General features: G+C 38.5%; 3 protein-coding genes and 1 pseudogene across 4 annotated transcripts; 2 read left to right on the plus strand and 2 right to left on the minus strand.

Moving 5' to 3' along the window:
- Positions 1-1,121: 1,121 nt before the first annotated feature.
- LOC137967157 (rac-like GTP-binding protein RAC2) lies at positions 1,122-3,180 on the plus strand. 2 transcript variants are annotated; one of them, XM_068813620.1, is made up of 8 exons: positions 1,122-1,220; positions 1,326-1,413; positions 1,537-1,646; positions 1,810-1,873; positions 2,311-2,375; positions 2,489-2,527; positions 2,633-2,698; positions 2,843-3,180. In XM_068813620.1, the coding sequence occupies exons 1-8, from the start codon at positions 1,122-1,124 to the stop codon at positions 2,939-2,941; spliced, it is 630 nt and encodes a 209-aa protein (XP_068669721.1). In that variant the 3' UTR covers positions 2,942-3,180. The 2 variants fall into 2 exon arrangements, with proteins under 2 accessions (XP_068669721.1, XP_068669722.1); XM_068813621.1 differs by lacking the exon at positions 2,489-2,527.
- On the minus strand, positions 1,184-6,989 carry LOC137967156 (pentatricopeptide repeat-containing protein At1g62910-like; annotated as a pseudogene).
- A 92-nt stretch (positions 6,990-7,081) lies between these two features.
- On the plus strand, positions 7,082-9,255 carry LOC137934332 (uncharacterized). The gene is made up of 3 exons (XM_068778613.1): positions 7,082-7,209; positions 7,317-7,450; positions 9,066-9,255. The coding sequence occupies exons 1-2, from the start codon at positions 7,142-7,144 to the stop codon at positions 7,420-7,422; spliced, it is 174 nt and encodes a 57-aa protein (XP_068634714.1). The 5' UTR covers positions 7,082-7,141; the 3' UTR covers positions 7,423-7,450; positions 9,066-9,255.
- Positions 9,256-12,896: 3,641 nt separating this feature from the next.
- Positions 12,897-15,594, minus strand: LOC137934331 (beta-amylase 3, chloroplastic-like). Its single transcript, XM_068778612.1, has 4 exons — positions 15,122-15,594; positions 14,455-14,665; positions 13,968-14,078; positions 12,897-13,852 (listed from the first exon to the last, which is right to left on the minus strand). Exons 1-4 carry the CDS (start codon positions 15,505-15,507, stop codon positions 13,064-13,066), a joined length of 1,497 nt encoding a protein of 498 aa, XP_068634713.1. The 5' UTR covers positions 15,508-15,594; the 3' UTR covers positions 12,897-13,063.
- Between the last annotated feature and the right edge of the window lie 2,645 nt (positions 15,595-18,239).

The following is an 18,239-nucleotide window of genomic DNA, read 5'->3' on the forward strand; positions in this document are numbered from 1 at the left end:
AGATACTGCTGACTTTAACATAGCTGGGATAAGATTTACAGTGAAGAAAAAGAAACTGTGAGTGTGCTTTTTCGTATTCTCACCCTTAATCATTATTCAGTAGAAACAGTGAGTTTTACTTGATTGACAAATAAACTCTAGCTTTACAACTAATAGTGGACCACAGCAAGTGATCCACAAAATACTTTTTGCGAGTTTTTTTAATCCTTAGCTGTAGGCTATAAGTGGTGTTTCAGAAAGTTATTTCTGGGTTTTATATTAAAATAAAATTAATTGTGATGGATAGCCTGGAAGAAAGGGAATACCTGGACAGATTCTAGTGTTCAACGCGGGCTCAGTCGTGTTGCAGCTTTCTATTCATGTAATTCAGGTGGGTACCCAGAATGTTTAATGGAAAGGATGGAACCGAGCCTTCTGTGGAAGAATCAGTTTGGAGTTCTTTTATCTGTATTTATAGATTTAGCGCAGCAGAGAAGAAGGCAAGAGGAGTGTGAACGTCATTACTCCGCAGAAGGGTTGTTTTCCCTTCCACCATTTAATTCCTTCAGCTCCTCTTTCACCAAACTCAGTGATGACTGAAGTGGGAATTTTGATCAGGAACCCAGAAAGCTAACTTGGTTTGATGATGGTCCACTCAAGGAAGGATCAAGGACTCGGGATCATGTTATTTACTTTTCCTGTATGTCATGAGAGATGCTTAAATTTTATTTTTTGTTTACTCTGGAATGTAATTTTAAACTAAAGAGACAGTCCCAAAAGTTTTTCATAATAGGAATATTTCATGGTGGACAAGATTCCTTAGAGTGTGAAAAAACTTTCATTTCAAATTGACTAATGCCTCTTCTTTTCCATTTTAATTATTGACGAATCAAATGAAATAGTCAAGACTATCATTCTAATCACTTGATCTCTCTCCTTGACTCAAATTCACTTTCCCACTGACAGCCTAAGAAGTAAGTTCCTCTATAAAGCCTTCTTCTTGGGTTGGAAGCTCTTTCTCTCTTTCTCTGCAACTTCACAGAAACTTGCTCCGGGTCTCTGTACAGTTTCTGTGTCCTGAAATCAATTCTGGACTCTGGGTTCTGCTTGCTCTGTTTTTGGGTTTGCAAGGGGACGATGAGATGAGCACTTCGAAATTCATCAAATGTGTAACGGTGGGTGATGGAGCTGTTGGGAAGACTTGTCTTCTCATTTCTTACACGAGCAACACTTTTCCAACTGTATGAACTTTGGTCTTTATCTCTTCTCCTCTGTTTTGTCTGCCAATCTCTATCATCCACTCAGACAAATTTGATTTTGTTTTTTCTGCTTGAGGGTTTTGACAGGACTATGTTCCAACGGTGTTTGATAACTTCAGTGCTACTGTGGTTGTTGATGGGCAGACTGTAAATCTGGGTCTCTGGGACACTGCAGGTAGCCTTCACTCTGTTTCTGGAAATTCAACAATCAAGAGAAGATTGATTTAATATATAATGCTGTGAACTTGCTGTAAAAGTTTACATTTTGTCTGCTCAATGATGCTAAGAATCTATGCAGGTCAAGAAGATTACAATCGGCTTAGGCCCCTTAGTTACAGAGGCGCTGATGCTTTTCTCCTTGCTTTCTCTCTCATTAGCAGGCCTAGCTTTGAGAACATATCCAAGAAGGTAGGTCTTCTTTGATCTAGAAACCTCATTTCTGTGGTGCACATCCAGTTTTGTTGTGTGAAATTATGGTAAGAAAAACACTGCAATGATGTTGGATGCTTAAAGTTTACTTTTCTGATATTTCTTTCATCTTTTTGGTATTTGCCTTTGGTTTGGAGAGAAGTGGGTACCAGAGCTGAGACATTATGCCCCATCAGTGCCCATTGTGCTTGTGGGCACCAAACTAGGTGCTATTTTACTCTCTTCCCTGCTCTTTATGATTTTCTTCAACTACTAGCTGAAATTTTCTATCTTTTGCCCATTTAATTTTGAATTTCTAAGCCCTTTTTAAGTTTTTCATGAACTATTTCTGATAAAAACACGAAATAAATCCTTCTGGAGTCTGAATACTTGAAAATCATTCTTCTTGAGATGGCTAACAGCCATCAATGGTTAATGATGACTCTCTTTCAATCATGTGAAAGATGGGATCCACCAATTTGCTAAAGCGTAAGGGCAAACATAATCCTTTGTTGGTCCTATGACCGCATCTAAGGGAATGGTATATTTCTCATTTTCAGTCCTGCAAGCTATTTAAGTTCCTCCTTTTTCCACCATATGGTTCAAGGGTAGTAATTTCCTGTCAGGTTTCTATCTTTAATGCCTGAATTCTTTTGGCTAGCAGATTTAAGGGAAGACAAACAGTTCTTCATGGATCATCCTGGAGCATGTACTATCTCTACAGCACAGGTACAATGAATAGAAGTTTTCATTTTTTTTTCATGGAAATTCTGAGGTTATGGACTTCTGCTATACATTTTCCACTGAAAATGCCTCAGAAAGATGTTGTTACATATTTGCAGTATTCCAAATCCAGACTTATATTGTCCTTCAATCATGAAGTAATTCTAAAGGATGTGGTTTAAGAGAGTTTACATTGGCTGGAGAAATCAGTCTCTTTTCTGAGGTGAGAGCTTCTGATATCATCTGCCACTTGCCTGTTCCAGGGGGAAGAGCTGAAGAAGCAAACAGGAGCAGTGGCTTACATTGAGTGCAGCTCCAAGACTCAGCAGGTATCCTGCATTGTCTGAACAAAAGAGAAATCACTACAAAAAAACATCAAAGAAACCTTGTCTTTTCAATATGGCTGAAAGAACTCTTCTCTTTTTAGAATTTCAGCACTTTTTTCCAAAACTGAAAGGAGAATTTAAATGCAGAATGTGAAGGCGGTTTTTGATGCTGCGATCAATGTGATTCTTCAGCCACCCAAGCCCAAAAAGCCATGGAAAAGACACAGGATGTGTCACATTCTTTGACAAAATCTTAATCGGTCTGGCATTGGATAAGTGTTTTGAGGATGATGACTAATTTCAAAAAGTACGTTTTCAGGCTCTTTTTTTTTTTTCACTTTTCTGGGATGTAAATGGGCGTTTGTGCTATTTTCTTCTGAGATATAAGAAGAAATATCATTATATAGGTTCCTGGTATATCCGGCCTTAACTCTGTAGCAGAAACACAAGGTCAATTGTTGAAAGCTGAAATGGGCAGTGGGAGGAGGAACCTTATGCCGTCATTTCCATTACCTGTTTATTGCCTGGCTTAAGATAGAAAAACGATAATAAATAATGACAAATATAAGTAAAATAAACATTAACCATGAAGTCACCACAGCTATATCTAATGGTTAAATTGTATAAACTCAAATTGAAATTTTTATCTCCATATAATATGGTTTCATTATAATAGAATGGATAATTTTCTTTGACACATCCGAGGGACTACCTTTCCGGATCCGTGTTGAGGTAAGGGAAATGGCGTCATCGTCCTCATATTGTGCTTCTGCCAGCGCGAGGGTCTGCTGAGACGCTTCCATTGGCAGGCAAGAGATCCAGAGAAAAATAAAACTAGCTTATTTGATTACAATGGCATACGCCAACTTCGGAGCTGAACCAAGAGACAACCAGAAGACAAAAAGATAATTAGAACGCTGGAGCTAGCTCTCTGCAGGATGTGGTTCCGGAGAAGAAAAAAGAGGATGAAGAAAGAAGGAGAAGGAAAAAGCTAGCTTTAGTCTTTCAAAACCAATAAGATAGTTTCATTTGGTTTTCAATTCCACATTTTATAGACTGGTATAAAACTATAAAGGGATCCTTCATTCGGTTTTAGTAAAGTTTCACCTTCATCTTGATGTTTCCATCTTTTGTAAAGATGTTCGTATAATGGATTTGAGAAGCAACTCCTTTTCTATGAAATTTCTGCACACAAAAAGCTGAGTAAGATAATGGACTGTGAATGTATGAAAGGCTTTTCTGCAGTTCAAAACAGGCACAGTAATACTTCTATTTTATGAATTTGCAAGGGGTCTCTCTATTTGAGTTTTGGGAAGACCCAAATTGTAATGCTTCTGGACTCAACCGTAGGTTATTCAAGACTGGCTGAGGGAGGTAAGAACCAATAAAACCTAGGAAAGACAAGAAACTTGGCCACAACCAAAGTGATACAGTTCAAGGATTGCAACAACTTTCTGCTTCAATCCTGCCAAAAGACTCATTAAGGCAATGCTCAACCATGTTTGTAAGCATTGGTGATCTATATTTTGGGAGCTTGAGATTGCACAAGTAATCAAAAGTGATGTGCATCAGAAATTCAAAAAATTAGCTTTTCTCTGATGGTTGCTGAGCAAATACTGCAGCTTCTTCTGCTTCCTGATAAGCTCTTTCCAGTATTTTACATGTAACATCATCGAAAGCAAAGGGAGCCTGCCTCAACTTTTCTGCCCATATCAAGGCCCTCTCAGCCATACCTTGCCTGCAAAAATGTGTGAGCAAAACATTCACTGTGACCACATTAGGAACAAAGGCCATCTTAAGCAACTTCCCTGTCATGATCGTTGCACGGTCAAGAATGTCGGCACATGTACCGTGAATCATTGTATTGTATGTAACTGTGTTCGGAATAATACCCACTGAGAGAAGTCCATCTAGCACTTTGACCACTTTGCTGATCTCATGGCTATCACAAAGACCATTTATCCATATATTGTAGGTAGTGATATCTGGTTCCCAACCATTAGCCAGCATCTTTCTCAACAACTCTTCAGCATCATTACAAAGACCATAGGCCTTACAACAAGTACTTATTAGGGTATTGTAAGTAACAATATCTGGGGTCAAATCAACACTGTACATATGCGTAAATCGACTATTTGCCATCATCCTCAACCCCTGTTTACAGAATCCATGGATGATAATATTGGTTGTGAAGATATCAGGTAGGAGCCCATTGTATTTCATCTCTCTTTCCAGCTTTAATGCTTCAGTTAAGTTGCCTTCACTACAAAATCCACAAATCAGTGAATTGTATGTAAATTTGTTGGGTAATACCCCTCTGTTTGACATCTCGACAAAAGCTCCATGCGCTTCAACCATATAACTCCCTCTCGAGAGTCCATTAATCAAAGCCGAGAAGGCAACAACATCAGGAGATATACCTTTCTGCTTCATACAATCCCACAAGCGAAGTGCACCCGTTTTATCACCTACTCTAAAATAACCATCTATTAGTATGGTAAAAGCAGATATATTAACACAGAACCCCTTCACCATTTTATCCATAAGATCCTCAGCCTCCTTTAACCTCCTTTTCCTGCATAGACTCATAAGCAATGAATTGCATGTGGAGGGAGAAGGGGTCAGTCCAAACTTCAGCATAACACGATAGACATCATAAGCATCATCTTCTAATCCAGCTTTGCTATAACCTACAATAACAGAATTAAATGCAAAAACACTTGGTGGAACACCATTCTCAAGCATATTCCACAAAAGCCCTACAGCTTCATCTAACTGATTTGCCCAACAAAACCTTGAAAGTAATAAATCTAAGGCTTCCAGATCTGGAAGATGACCTGTTGCTAATGCATCTTTTAACAATCTATCACCCTCCATCTCTCGACTATGTTTACAATGACCCGCTACAAGAATGTTGTATGTAAAACAATCTGGATTGAATCCTTTCTCTCTCATTTCAACTAGGAGAGAATTAGCTTCATCAAAATCTCCTGCCTTTACATGTCCATCTATAATAGTATTGTAGATGAAAGCATTTGGTGAAATACCTTGTTTGCACAAGTCAGCCAAGAACTTTCTCGCCTCCTCCATATTTCCCTCCTTGCATAGAGCTTTCAAAAGAGTATTGAAAGTAACCGAATTTGGGATACAACCCATTTCTCTCATCAAGTTGAACATCTCGAAGGCGTCCTGGACTGGCCATAGACGCTATGGGCGTTTATGATTATGTTATAAGTGAAGATATCGGGGTCACAATGGAATCTCGGCATGACCTGCAAGAGACTTTCACCTCTCCGAAGGTCGCCTCTTTTACAGAAGCCAAGTATCATCGTGTTGAAGGTACGAATATTGGGACGGGGCCCTTTGCCCAACATGTCCCTAAACACTTTCCAAGTCATACTGAATTCACCCCTTACATGCAATAACTTCATCAAAACACTCAAGGCTGATCCGCTAGGTTTCAACCCTTGACTCCTCATCCTACCCAAAACCTCCGATGCAGAAGAAATAAGCCCGGCACCCAGAAAAGCCCGAAAAAGATCGTCCAGAACAGAAAATTCTGAGCAGTAGGGAAGACGAGAGTTGCACATCAACTCCGACATTTGGTTTCTCCTCTCAGGCTCTACAACAGAAACAACATAAGAAAGAATATCTTGGGCAAGGAAGCGCTGCCCGCCCGACGAGAGAAGATGCACGACAAGCGAACATGTCTGCACGACAAGCGAACATGTCTGCAAGGAACAATCAGAAAAATCTCGAAACGCTAATTTGAAGAAAGCGAGAGCTACGGGGGAGCGGCGTTCATTTCCAGAAAATGATTTCAATAATCGCACAAGCGATTCCGGGGAGAATTCGGACGTAAACTGTTTAAGGGAGTGCAAGGATACCTTTTTTATGATTCTGGACAATCCAACGATTACTGTGGACAGCTCGACAGGATCCACAGGTCGCGGCGACGTGCTCCTGAATGGCAGGAACGGACCGAGGACGTCGAAGCTAGAGTTGCGAGACACCGAGAAAAGTTTTACGGCGCCCAACGGGAGAAAAAGAGGTGACGGGGGCGCGGCGCGCGCCTTAGGACAAACGGAGGCGTAGCGCGAGATAGCAGACATCCGAGGGGGACTGAGCTCCGCCGCTTCATTTCCCGGTCGGTTTAACGGCGGGCGGCGCGCCCTTGGCGCATAGCTTTAGCCGGGTCTTCAGAGGGAGAGAGATTTTCGAGGTTGTCCGAGACCGAAAAGACTCTCAGGTAACACGGTCAGGTCACTGTGGCGTTGATACTCGCGGATAATGATATCTTCGCACCCTTATTGGTCACGCTCAAGTCGGACCCGTCGGCCGGCGGGACCCACTTCTCTTTTCTTCTGTTCTATAGCTTCTCTACCGGAGCGCAAAAAGTAAAAGAAGGATTTAAGACTTTTAGTAGCGCAGTGACAGAGATTTTTGATGGAGAAGAGTTTTACCCTCTTGCAGACACTAGCTTCATCTGCAGTCTTTTCTGCAGTCTCCTTCTGGTCGACCTTTTGCATTACTTCTCTTTTCTTTACTACATTTAGGGTTTTTTTCCATTTCTATTTTTTAGTATTCGGTGAATGTTTTGAAGTTCAATCTGAACTTGCAGGTACGGGTTCATGTTCGGTAGAGAATCTGCTAGGAAAGAGCTCGGGAATGTCATAGAAGACCTCCGTCGCAGTAATGTCAACTCCGATGAGCAGCGAGAAGCTTGAATTGGGCTTTTTCTTTTCCGCGGCTAAGGTTAGGGTTTTGAATGCCTCATTTGGATTTCTTAGCTAATTTTTCTCCCTTAATTTTGCTTGGATCCTTTTGGCTGTTCATGTTAGTACTATTGCCATGGGAAGCATAATGGGGGCCTGTTCATGTTAGTACTATTGCCATGGGAAGCATAATGGGGGCCCTTAATCATTTTGCTGTTGCTATGGTAGTTTACCACCAGTGTTGGCTGATATGCCTCAAGTAGAAACATTCTTGGACGATGGGATGACCTGAGCAAATTTCGAAACAATGTCAGTACTATTCTGGGCATTTACTGCCTGCTTGAGTTTGGAAATCTTGGGGGAAGCGCCATTTCATTTATTTTATTTTATGTAATTAACCAGTAATCATGGATGATAACTGAAGAGGATGAATGCTGTTGTAGGAAATCGGCATAGAACATAGCATTCATTCAAACTAATCCCAAGCGGTAACTAGAGTCTAGTTTGAATCGCCATCGAAAACTTCCAAACTCCAAAACTTTGCGAGTGTTTCTGAAAGTAGTGGAAGACCAGGGATATTCTTGATGTTGGAATCGATCTCTTGACCTTAGCTACTCTAGGAAAATCTTACTCTTTCAACTGTGGAACTGTACACACAACTCAAACTCCTCTTTGAGGCTTTGAAATTCCCCCAAAATCCCTCAAGTCACCAACCCTCTTTGGCAGGCAATTGTTCTTGATGATAGTCTAACTTCTGCTTTCTTTGAGCTTTTTGTGGAAGGTTTAAAGGACAACTTAGCATAGGCCGAGTTGTATAAATTTTTCTCTTTTGAGTATGATATGGTATAATATACGGTGCTAGGGAGTAGGGTAGCAAATTTCGTGTTGATTGTTTACTATATTGAAAAGAAAGAAACTCAGCTGAGTCTTGCTAGTGTTTACTTAATACTACCATGCAATCCTGAATGTTAACTGAGAAGAATGAGGAAAAGGGTCTTAAGTAACATCACTCTAGACTTCTAGTAGTCTAATGGTGATTGGTGATTGCTCATAATCCCATTATTAATAGTGCCTGCTGCACTCCATCTGTTGTGTCTTTTGTCTGAAATCTAGATGTTGCAGAGAAACTTCTGATCCTTGGTGATTGGTGAGGGAGGGGTTCCAGTCTGACCTCATCTGCTTCTTAGGAATAAAACTTCCTTTCTAGTTTACAAATATTAAACGTTCTTAGAAATTGTTGACTTGAGTAGCAATAACATATTTCAGGTGGGACATCTCAGACAATTGAACACTTAACAAGACTATCAATTTTAGGGACACTTGAATCAGGCAAAGAAGTTTGGAAAACTTATCATCAAGCAGTTTTCTATACAAAAATCCATGGGATATGGCATGAAATTTATAGATTGCAGTAAAATCTACTGACTGTTGCATCATTTCAAAAAAAAAATCTACTGACTGTTGCATGCACTGTTAGATAAGTTTTTCCATGATGTCAGTCTGTTAGTGCACACCATGGTTAACCTCTTTTTATTTCTTGCTGAGGTCCTCAAGAGTTTCTAAGGCCTTATCTATTTCATGTGCATTATATTACATCTTTCTTTCATGCTAGGAGGTTTCACCCCTGGCCTGATTGAAGTTCTGTGAACATGCAGGTTTGATTCAACCACTGTAAGAGGTCTCCACCAACCCAAGAAATGACTTGTTGACATTGCATATATCCTTATTCTCCAAATTGTTTCTATACGTTTTTTATGAGATGTGAACCAATGCAGCTTTAGTGCCCAGTTGAGTTTGGAGAAACTGATACCTGCAAAGCAATGAAAAAGATAAATTGATCTGGAATTCTGAAAAATGTACATTCTAATTTGCTGACGAGGTGGTTGAAAAAAGTAAAAAAAATAAAAAAACAACTTCATAATTTACCTGCTATTCTTCATTTTATTCTGGTATTAATAGTTCTTTCTTTTACTGGTATTAGCTGGACTTAATGTTTATTCTGGTACTTGAAATCTGCAACTCAAGCTACGACTCAGAATTTGAGACAGGGCACTTCACCCAGGTTTTCCGATTCCTTTCCAAGTGTCTAAAAATCTGAAAATTATGTGAGAAATATCAGATAGGGGGTATATTTCAGTGTTCTCCAACCTTGCCTATAAGGTAAAAACGAACAGAGATTATTTTTAAAATTTAATGACTGTTTTACTCCTGCAACATACTTTTATTATTTATAAGGGTTGCATTTAGATATTATCCCAAATATAAATTTTAATTTTTTCTTATAATTGATGAGATTAGGGTTACAAATATTAGAACTTATTGCAAAAGTAAACAATAGTTTTCAATAAGTCTCAATGACTCTCAAGAATTTGGAACCATACTCTCCCAAAAAAGTCTAAACATGTTTGTTTCAACCCAACTTCTCAATAATCTTTGTAATACTTGCAAAGCCCGCTGCGCTTTTGAAAGAAATCCGGTTTCTAAGGTAAGCGGTCTCTCTTTTTGTTTAATCAAATTTGATCTTTTTGTTGGCTTTTGTCTTCTCGGCTTTCTACCATCTTTTCACCTCTCTTTTTGTTTGTTTTCTACAATTTTTGTTTACTTTAGTTATGTTAATTTTAGGACTCCAATATGTTGCACTTTCCAATATAGGTGACAAGCAAGAAGAAGAAAACAGGACGACCAAGAGAAAGAGGAAAAAATGTTGAGAGAGAATTAGGGGAAAATGAGGGTTGTTGACTTATCAAAACCCTTCCCCTAAGTCTTTATTTATAGATGTCAAAAGTACTACTTTTACTCCAGAAAGAGTGAAGAAGAGACAAAAAAAACGTAAGATATTTACAATAATGATACCTAGACTTGTTTGAATCTTTTAACAAGTTTGCTCTTTCCATTTATCTTCAAAAATTCACACACCACTTGTACATGCAACATCCCATCTCCTCTCACCCTTTCCCTGTTTTTTTTTAATCTTATTTGTATATATTGTTTTTCATATTATTTTTCTTGTGAGTTGTGACAAAGACCCTTTAACTTTCTTTAAACCAAATTACTTTTAAGCTTTTAAACTTGATACAACTAGGAGCATATCATTCTTATTAAAAAAGTTACTATGTAGGCCTCCATCATGTTGCAACCATTGATGAGAATTGTTGATTTTAGAACTCCATGGATATAACTCATAGAGAAAGAAAAATGGACATCCATTGGGAGAAAAACAGGAGGAAAAAAGTTATGGATTTGTTGTCCTAACCCTCCCTTTAAAGTTTAATTTATAGAGTAATGATCCTAAAATATTATAATAATATCTCTGAAACTTTAACTTAATTATATTAATGTCATATCTATGAGATGCCTCTTTATTTACTATCTTTCTCCTTAGTCTATGGGCCTTGACCTTATCTTCGACATCTCTTGGAAGTGTTGGTTTTATGGGTTTGGACTAATCTTCCAACACACTTGGATATGTGGGTATTTTTTGGTTGTGTGAGTTTGGGCCCATCTTCCAACAAGAATGAAAGAGATGGTTTTCTTGCCTCTAGGTTATATGTGGGCTCATAAAGTCATTTTGTAATGTTTAGGTGCCAAGGAGGTTGATAAATAAGATGACATGTTTTTCCTTGAGGCTCCTCAAATTGTTATGGGAATTTGTATTATCAACATGAATTTTTAACTACCAATTTGGATATGTTGTTTTTGTCATCTAATGATGAACAAGAAGTCCTTATTGTCATAACTATGGGTTTATTGAATCTTCTTATGCATTTTATGACTTTAGAAGAAAATATAATTCCAAGAACACTAGGTGTAGGAGCTATTCAATATATGGAGGGTGCAATGCAAAAAATGCAAAGGTTTTTAGGTGAGTATTACCGAGTGAATCCATTAACACTTTAGAGTTTATGTGTCGATCTCACTGAGAAAATTCTTTTAAAGGATACAAAATTTATTTATGTGGAAGAACAATTGGGAATGTTTCTTGTTTTTCTTGGTCAATCCCAATGTTATTACATTACTATAGAGCGATTTGCTCGATCTATTTGCAAAACAATAATTAGATTATGCATCAAACCAAACCGGCTCGTAAACGGTTCGAGTTCGGCTCGAAAAAAGCTCGATTCAGTTCAGCTTTTACTTGAGCTCAGCTCGAGTTGAAATTTGAAATAAGGTTCATTAAGTATAACAAGCTAAACTCAAGATTTTCCAAGCTCGACTTGTTAGATTGTGAGTCGACTCGTTAGCATAATTTTTTTTTACAAAAATATCATTTTCTTTAATTGCTCTCATCAATTCCCTCTTTAGTTAGTTGGCAGTTGCTCTTATTTACCTCAAACCTCAAAGAAGATCGATCGTTCAACCCTTTTGGGCCTCTCAACATCTAATGTTGTTGTTTGTTAATGAAATATATATTATTGATGAAGGTGTTTGTTTTTTCTTTTAGGTCTATTAAACTAGTTATTATATGTTAGTATAGTCCATTATAAAGTCTTGAACTCCTCTGTGATACCTTGCAGTTTAGTGGTACCAAAGTCATCACAATATTATTTTTTATTTATTTTTATATATTTTTTTATAATTTTTAAAGCTTTAAATGTAGGTTGGAGCTCGACCTCAAACTCGATTAAATTTTTTTGGCTCAAACTCGATTCCAATTTTAGGCTCGAGGTTGAGCTCAAGTTCAAAGTATTCAAATCAAGCCAAATTCAAACATATGCAGGTTCGAGCTTGGTTGACCTTGATGCTACCCCTAATGGCAACATGCAATTTTGATATGGAATTCACCTATGTATTAGGTGGTTGGGAAGGTTCAACATGTAATCCAACTTTTATGCACTCAACATTAACTACTATTCTATAAGGAAACTTAAAGTACATTTTTTAAATATTTTTATAAAACTATCTAATTTGAATGATAATATTTTTAGATTTTAAAAATCTATTTAGTTGATGTTACATATGGAAACATAATAAACTTTCTTGGTTCATATTGTAGAACCGGATATTAATTAATTAATTAATCTACAAATTTTATATTTTGTTACAATAAAAAAACATGTACCGACAAATAAGATTTTTTTTAAAATTAAATATTTTTTAAAAATATTTTTAATTGATAATGAAAGGTGTTAATCAATTAGAAGATTTTTTTAATAATTAATATAAAAATTTATATTTTAAAATAAATAAAAGGTATTAAAACATGTACAGACAATTAATATTTTTAAAAACTAAAATAATTTTTTACAATCTTGTTTATAAATTATAATATATCTTAAATCACTAATAAAAATGTGTTAAATAGATTAGAATATAAAAAAATAATTAATTAATAAACAAATTATATATTTAATTACAATAAATAGAAGGTAATAAAACATATATAGACAAATAAGATTTTTAAAAACTAAAATAATTATTTAAAATTGAAAATATCTTAAATTGATGATGAAAGGTATTAATAAGATTATAATATTTATTTTCATAAATATATTTTTTAAAAAAAGTTAATTGAATACAAGTTAGATTTTATTCACAAACTCTTGACTCGGAGAGTATAGCTGATTTGATTGAACTCAGTTGAATCGGCCAAGCCTATCTACACAAACTCTCTACAGCATTGAAGAAAGGAAAGGAGGGTGGTATTGAGTTTTCTTCAGACAAGTACACCTTTCTTCTCGTCATTTTTCCTCCTCGACAGAAACCCAACATAAAGATCCGATTGCCCAAAATCATCCTCTAAAATCTTTCTTCCCCGGCCACCCTCCGACATGTTCTTAACAAACGCCACCAGGTTCCGCCAGTTATCCCCCTCGAACAACTTCTTGTTCATCCTCAAATACGTGAACGCGCTGAGTCCCTCGCTAGAATCCACCCTACTCGTCACCACCACCTGCGAGAATGCCGCACCATCGTATCTCTCCAATGCATTCTCCCCGGCGAGCTTCGTTCTGGCCGCCTTCGCCGCCGCCTGGACTTGTCGGACGAGTCCCTCTGGTGAGCAGTTGGAGTGACCCGATTGCTCCTCGTCCCTCATTTCCATGCACGTGAAGTTCATCATTGCGCCTCTTCGGCCCAAGATCCGGGCGATGGGGACGTACCCGTCACGGTGCCGTGTGTTGTAGTATCCCGCTGTCAACTCTGCCGGGTGGGAGCTCGTCTTGTAGTGCCAGTGGATCCCAGCGACTTTTCCAGAGAGCATCGCGCCTGTACCCCGGAATATTCCCTCGGCGGCTGCCAATATCCGATCACCATGCTCCAGAAGTTGCCCCGAGTACCACTCCATGAAGAAGTTGCCGTAGTCAGATTTCCATGTGCCTTCTCTTCTGAAGAAGCCCGTCTCCTCTGGGAACTGCTTGTAGTGGCCGGCGTCGTGGGGGCCGCTCTGTCCCCATTCCTTTGTCCCAATGGCGATGGCCGCTGCTTGCAGAGAGGCTCCCATGTACTGTTCATGTAAGTTTTCGCAGTTAATGATCATCACACTTCGGATCAAAGAAAGTAACCACACAAGGTATATAATTTATGCGATTCAGAACTGTAAATCTGAATTCATTGTTTACCTTGTCGTAGCACTGGAACTCTCCGATACCGGGGAACTTCCAGGTGCCATTGCTTTCTGGATAGGAAGGATATCTAAGCTCTCCACATGGACCCATACCCACTTGAATTTCCTGCAACCAAGTTCTGTGTTAGAAGAGTAAGGATCTTTAATGGCGACAAGGAAAGGAAACGAGGTCCCCACTCTTAGATATTTCTAAACTCAAAAATCTTTCTGAACTGGGAAATCTGTTCAGGTTCACTGCACTTCTCTTCTGAGCCTAAAAGAGACAAGAAACTTGTACTTTTACCAATCTGTTGTCTCTTTTAGTGTCTCTATCACATATTTGATCGTGTTCTTCGCGACAAGAAAGTTGCAGAGAAGCAATGCAATGTTCCATTAAATATCCGAATAAAGAACAGATCATGTGGGTTACTCTAAATTTATAACTATAGGGAAGATTGTAGGTTCTGTACATCTACAGATCACTGAAGAGATTGGCGGCTTACCACGATGACATCTCCTAAAAAATCTTTGAAACTTTGGCGAAAACTGGTCATGAAATCTGAGTAAACTTGAATGGGTGTTCTTCCTCGGAGAACAGGGAGTGAATCACAACCCAAGGAAATGTATTCTGGGTTCCTCCTTCCTGATCTGTCTGTGTACACAAGATCTGGGTTTTTGCTGATTTCTTGGAGTACCCATGGAGGTAAAGGTATGCTGAAAACAGTGAAGACGAACAATTAACTATTAGAAATTTAGAAGTAAAATAAGAGAACATGATTAACAATTGAATCTTAATTTGAATACTAATTGATGCGGCAAATATTGAGCTTCTCTATTTCCAAACAATTCATTTTAATATAAAGTCGAGGAAATCCTCTCTTTGAAAACATGCCCAACCTTTTTGAAAATGGAAGAGATCACATAGCTTCAAATAAACCCAGAAAAATCTCCAAGTGAGGATTATCAGATAAATTGGTGGTTAAATACTAAAGATAATATTAATTTGTCTCAACCGTCCGCAGGAAATCGTTTTGCTCAGAAATATACAGACAAGATTCAAAGTAGAAAGTCGAAACAAAGAAAAAAGACTAATTTACTGAAAGAAGTTTGAACCCAGAACTCTGAAATGAAAGATTGAAATAAAGCTATAAATGGTCCTTCATCCCGTACCTGCAGGAGTCTCCAACGTTGCCTCCGCACTGGTGAAACGACATCACGACTTGCAGTTTCAGTCCATGCCTCTGAACCATCTGCACAAGCTCGCGATACCCTTCCCAGTTATATTTCAAGGGTCCGTCCTTCTCCACCAGCCCCCACCAAGCATCCACCATCACCCCCTCCACTCCGGCGCTCTTCAAAGCCATCAAGCTCGCGTTCAGAGTCCGCGGCTTGTTCAGGCCGCCCCCGTTGGAGACGGTATCGAGAGGCAGCATCACAAACACCGGAACCCCTTTACCTATTTTCCGGTGACTGGAACCGGTGTGCAACCTCTCCACTCTCTCGTTTCTCCTGTCATCAAACGCGGAATACCCTTTATGATCAGCCGGGGCCTGCATTTCATGGCTTGAAATATTGGCTCTGATGCGGGAGGGGGACTTGGATTGGGAGTAAGAGATTACGCCCAAGGCTTCTTCCGATGATGATTTGGGGGTCTTGGTATCTTTCTGACCGACGAAAGAGGAAGATAAACGCAGCATTAGAGCCTTTTACTTTTTCGCTTTTATTGCAGAGAGGGGAACGTGTACGAAGAATGCCTGAATGGGCTTCTGTTATTTATAGAAGACGAGGCTGATGCATCTGAGGGGCCAAGGAGAGGGGAAAAAACTCAAAAAAGAAATTCCTACAATGCAAAAAGGTCGGCAGAGCCGACCTTTTTGGATTAAATTTGAGAGATGGGGTCCAGGTCATTGTTTTGAAAAGATTAACGAGGTTATATCAAAATTTTTCAATATCTGGCCTCGAATTGCCAGCCACCATTGCCATCAAGAATATTAGCAATCTCATCGTTTGCTTCAAATCAAGGGTATTAACCACCATATATTATTAAGTATAATCTCTTCAAAAAAGACAGATTGAAAGCGTGTGGGGAGCCCTTGAACTCCTTCTGGGAGCCTTCACCTGTTGGCAGTAGGAACTCCTGCTGGGAGCCATGGATGTTATGTGGATGCTGTCTGCCCTTATCCCTTCATTGTCTTCTCCCTCTCTGTCTCCATCTCAAATCTTTGAAATTCAGGTACGAAGGGAATCTCATTTTCAGGAAAAAGAACAGAAACCAGGTGAACGACCAATATGCCCTCAAATGGTGGAGATCTGCATGGGATTTGACCATGAAAAATGTGTTTTTTTTTTGGTTATTTTCGTCTCTTCAAACTTTCTTCATTTCCGCCATCAGTGGTGTGACACTGTTTTGTCTTGGAGCAGAGAGGTCCCCAGTCTATATTTGTTTTTGTCTCTGTGCTTTCCTGATGTTTCTCCCTTCCATACTGACCCCCATCTTCTTCTCCATTGCTTGGATGTGTGCCGATTAACCAATTTCTAGATGCTGGGGTAGATCCTAAGGATACCTCTTCCTCATCAATTTATCTTGATTCGGGATCTTTTGGCTCAACTTTATCCAAGTTTTGCTGAGGGAGCAACCCCATTTTTCACCTTGAATTGGGAATTTCTTACTTTTCGGGGAGGATTAGACCCAGTAACAGAGAACCAATACTGCATTCCATGCTTGGGGAGATTATATTTGTTTCACTGAAGGCGAAATTGATTCTTAATAGCTAGATTAAGTCCAATGCTTGCCATAATAGAGATTTTAAACTGATCATTTTGCTGTATTATATCAAAGAAGTGCTACTCTCATGTAAGATAAGTAATAAAGCACTTTGAAAAAGGTTTGCTTGCCTGAGGAAATATCTGAAGAAGAAAAACAAGGTCGGCTTCATCGCTTCCATATCAAAATATCCAGACTGGAAGAAGAGACATCAATGAAGAAAACTAGGTTGTTTTTTTGGCTAAAATATCTGTAATAGGGAAAGAATCCCTTTGAAGCTTCTTTCATGATTGTGTTCAGGACATGCATGTATTGAAGCATCCATGAGAGAATGGACAGATAGCTGCAAGTGGTGCTTGAAATTCCAAGTGTAAGGGGAACAACCGTGGAATGATCATTTTTCTGTATTAAAGTTATATCAAAGAAGTATGTAAAGTCATAAAGCACTTTGAAAAAGGCTTGCTTGCCTGTGGAAATATCTGAAGAAGAGAAACAAGGTCATCGAAGCTGGAAGAAGAGACATCAGGTAGCTGCAAGTGTTTTGTAGAATGAATGGTGCTTGAAGTTCCAAGTGTAAGGGAAACAACCGTGAAAGTAGAGCTTCTCTAGAGGCCGCAGGAGTTGTCGACAAGATGTTGTGTGTGTGTGTGTGTACAACACACGCACCCACGCACATGAGCACACACACACACACACACGCAAGCATGCACACGCACATGCACACACGCCCACGCCTGCGACACCACACTCACTCACACACACACACACACACACACACACACACACAGACACACACACAAAACTTAAACCCCAAACAAGTCATAGTAAGAAGTCTCATAAAGCTAAAATTAATATGGTGAAGTTTAAGAAGAGTGTCATGGAAGTAGGTCTCGCAAAAGAGTTTCAGTTAAAAATGTTTTAGCTATATTAATCTTGTATTTATATTTCTTTTTTCAATTATTCTAAGACTTATATTTTAGTGCTTAACTTTGGTTGTAACTGGGACAAGGATAATTTAATTGTAATTAGATTGTACTTCTTTCTTCTATCATAAATAAAGACTCATTGTTTTATAAAATCCAGCTTAACCCCAAACAAGTTGAACAAAGTCCAGCTTGAAGGGGAGTATTAAGGAACAAATATTTAAGGAGCAGGTATGGAAGAGTCCTACATGACTCTCATAGTAAGAAGTCTCACAGAGCCAAAATTAATATGGTGAAGTTTAAGAAAAGTTTCATAGAAGGAGGTCTTACACAAGAGTTTCAGTTAAATGTGTTTTAGTTATATTAATCTTGTATTTATATTAACTGGGACAAGGTTAATTTAATTGTAATTAGATTGTACTTGTTTCCTCTATTATAAATAAAGATTCATTTTACTAAGTTAATAACAAATTAGTTACGTATTTCTCTTTTTCATAAATTCAACACTAATAACTCAACCAAAGGAAAAACCTTGTTAGATGAAAACTATACACTATTAAAAAATTTAAGAGCTTTGTAGCAGCTCCCTAGAGTGCCGCTA

Source organism: Aristolochia californica, unplaced genomic scaffold (assembly GCF_029961685.1).
Source record: "Aristolochia californica isolate CCGP_79_NKW_82.1479 unplaced genomic scaffold, dmAriCali1.0.hap1 SCAF_6, whole genome shotgun sequence".
Classification (NCBI taxonomy): Eukaryota; Viridiplantae; Streptophyta; class Magnoliopsida; order Piperales; family Aristolochiaceae; genus Aristolochia; species Aristolochia californica.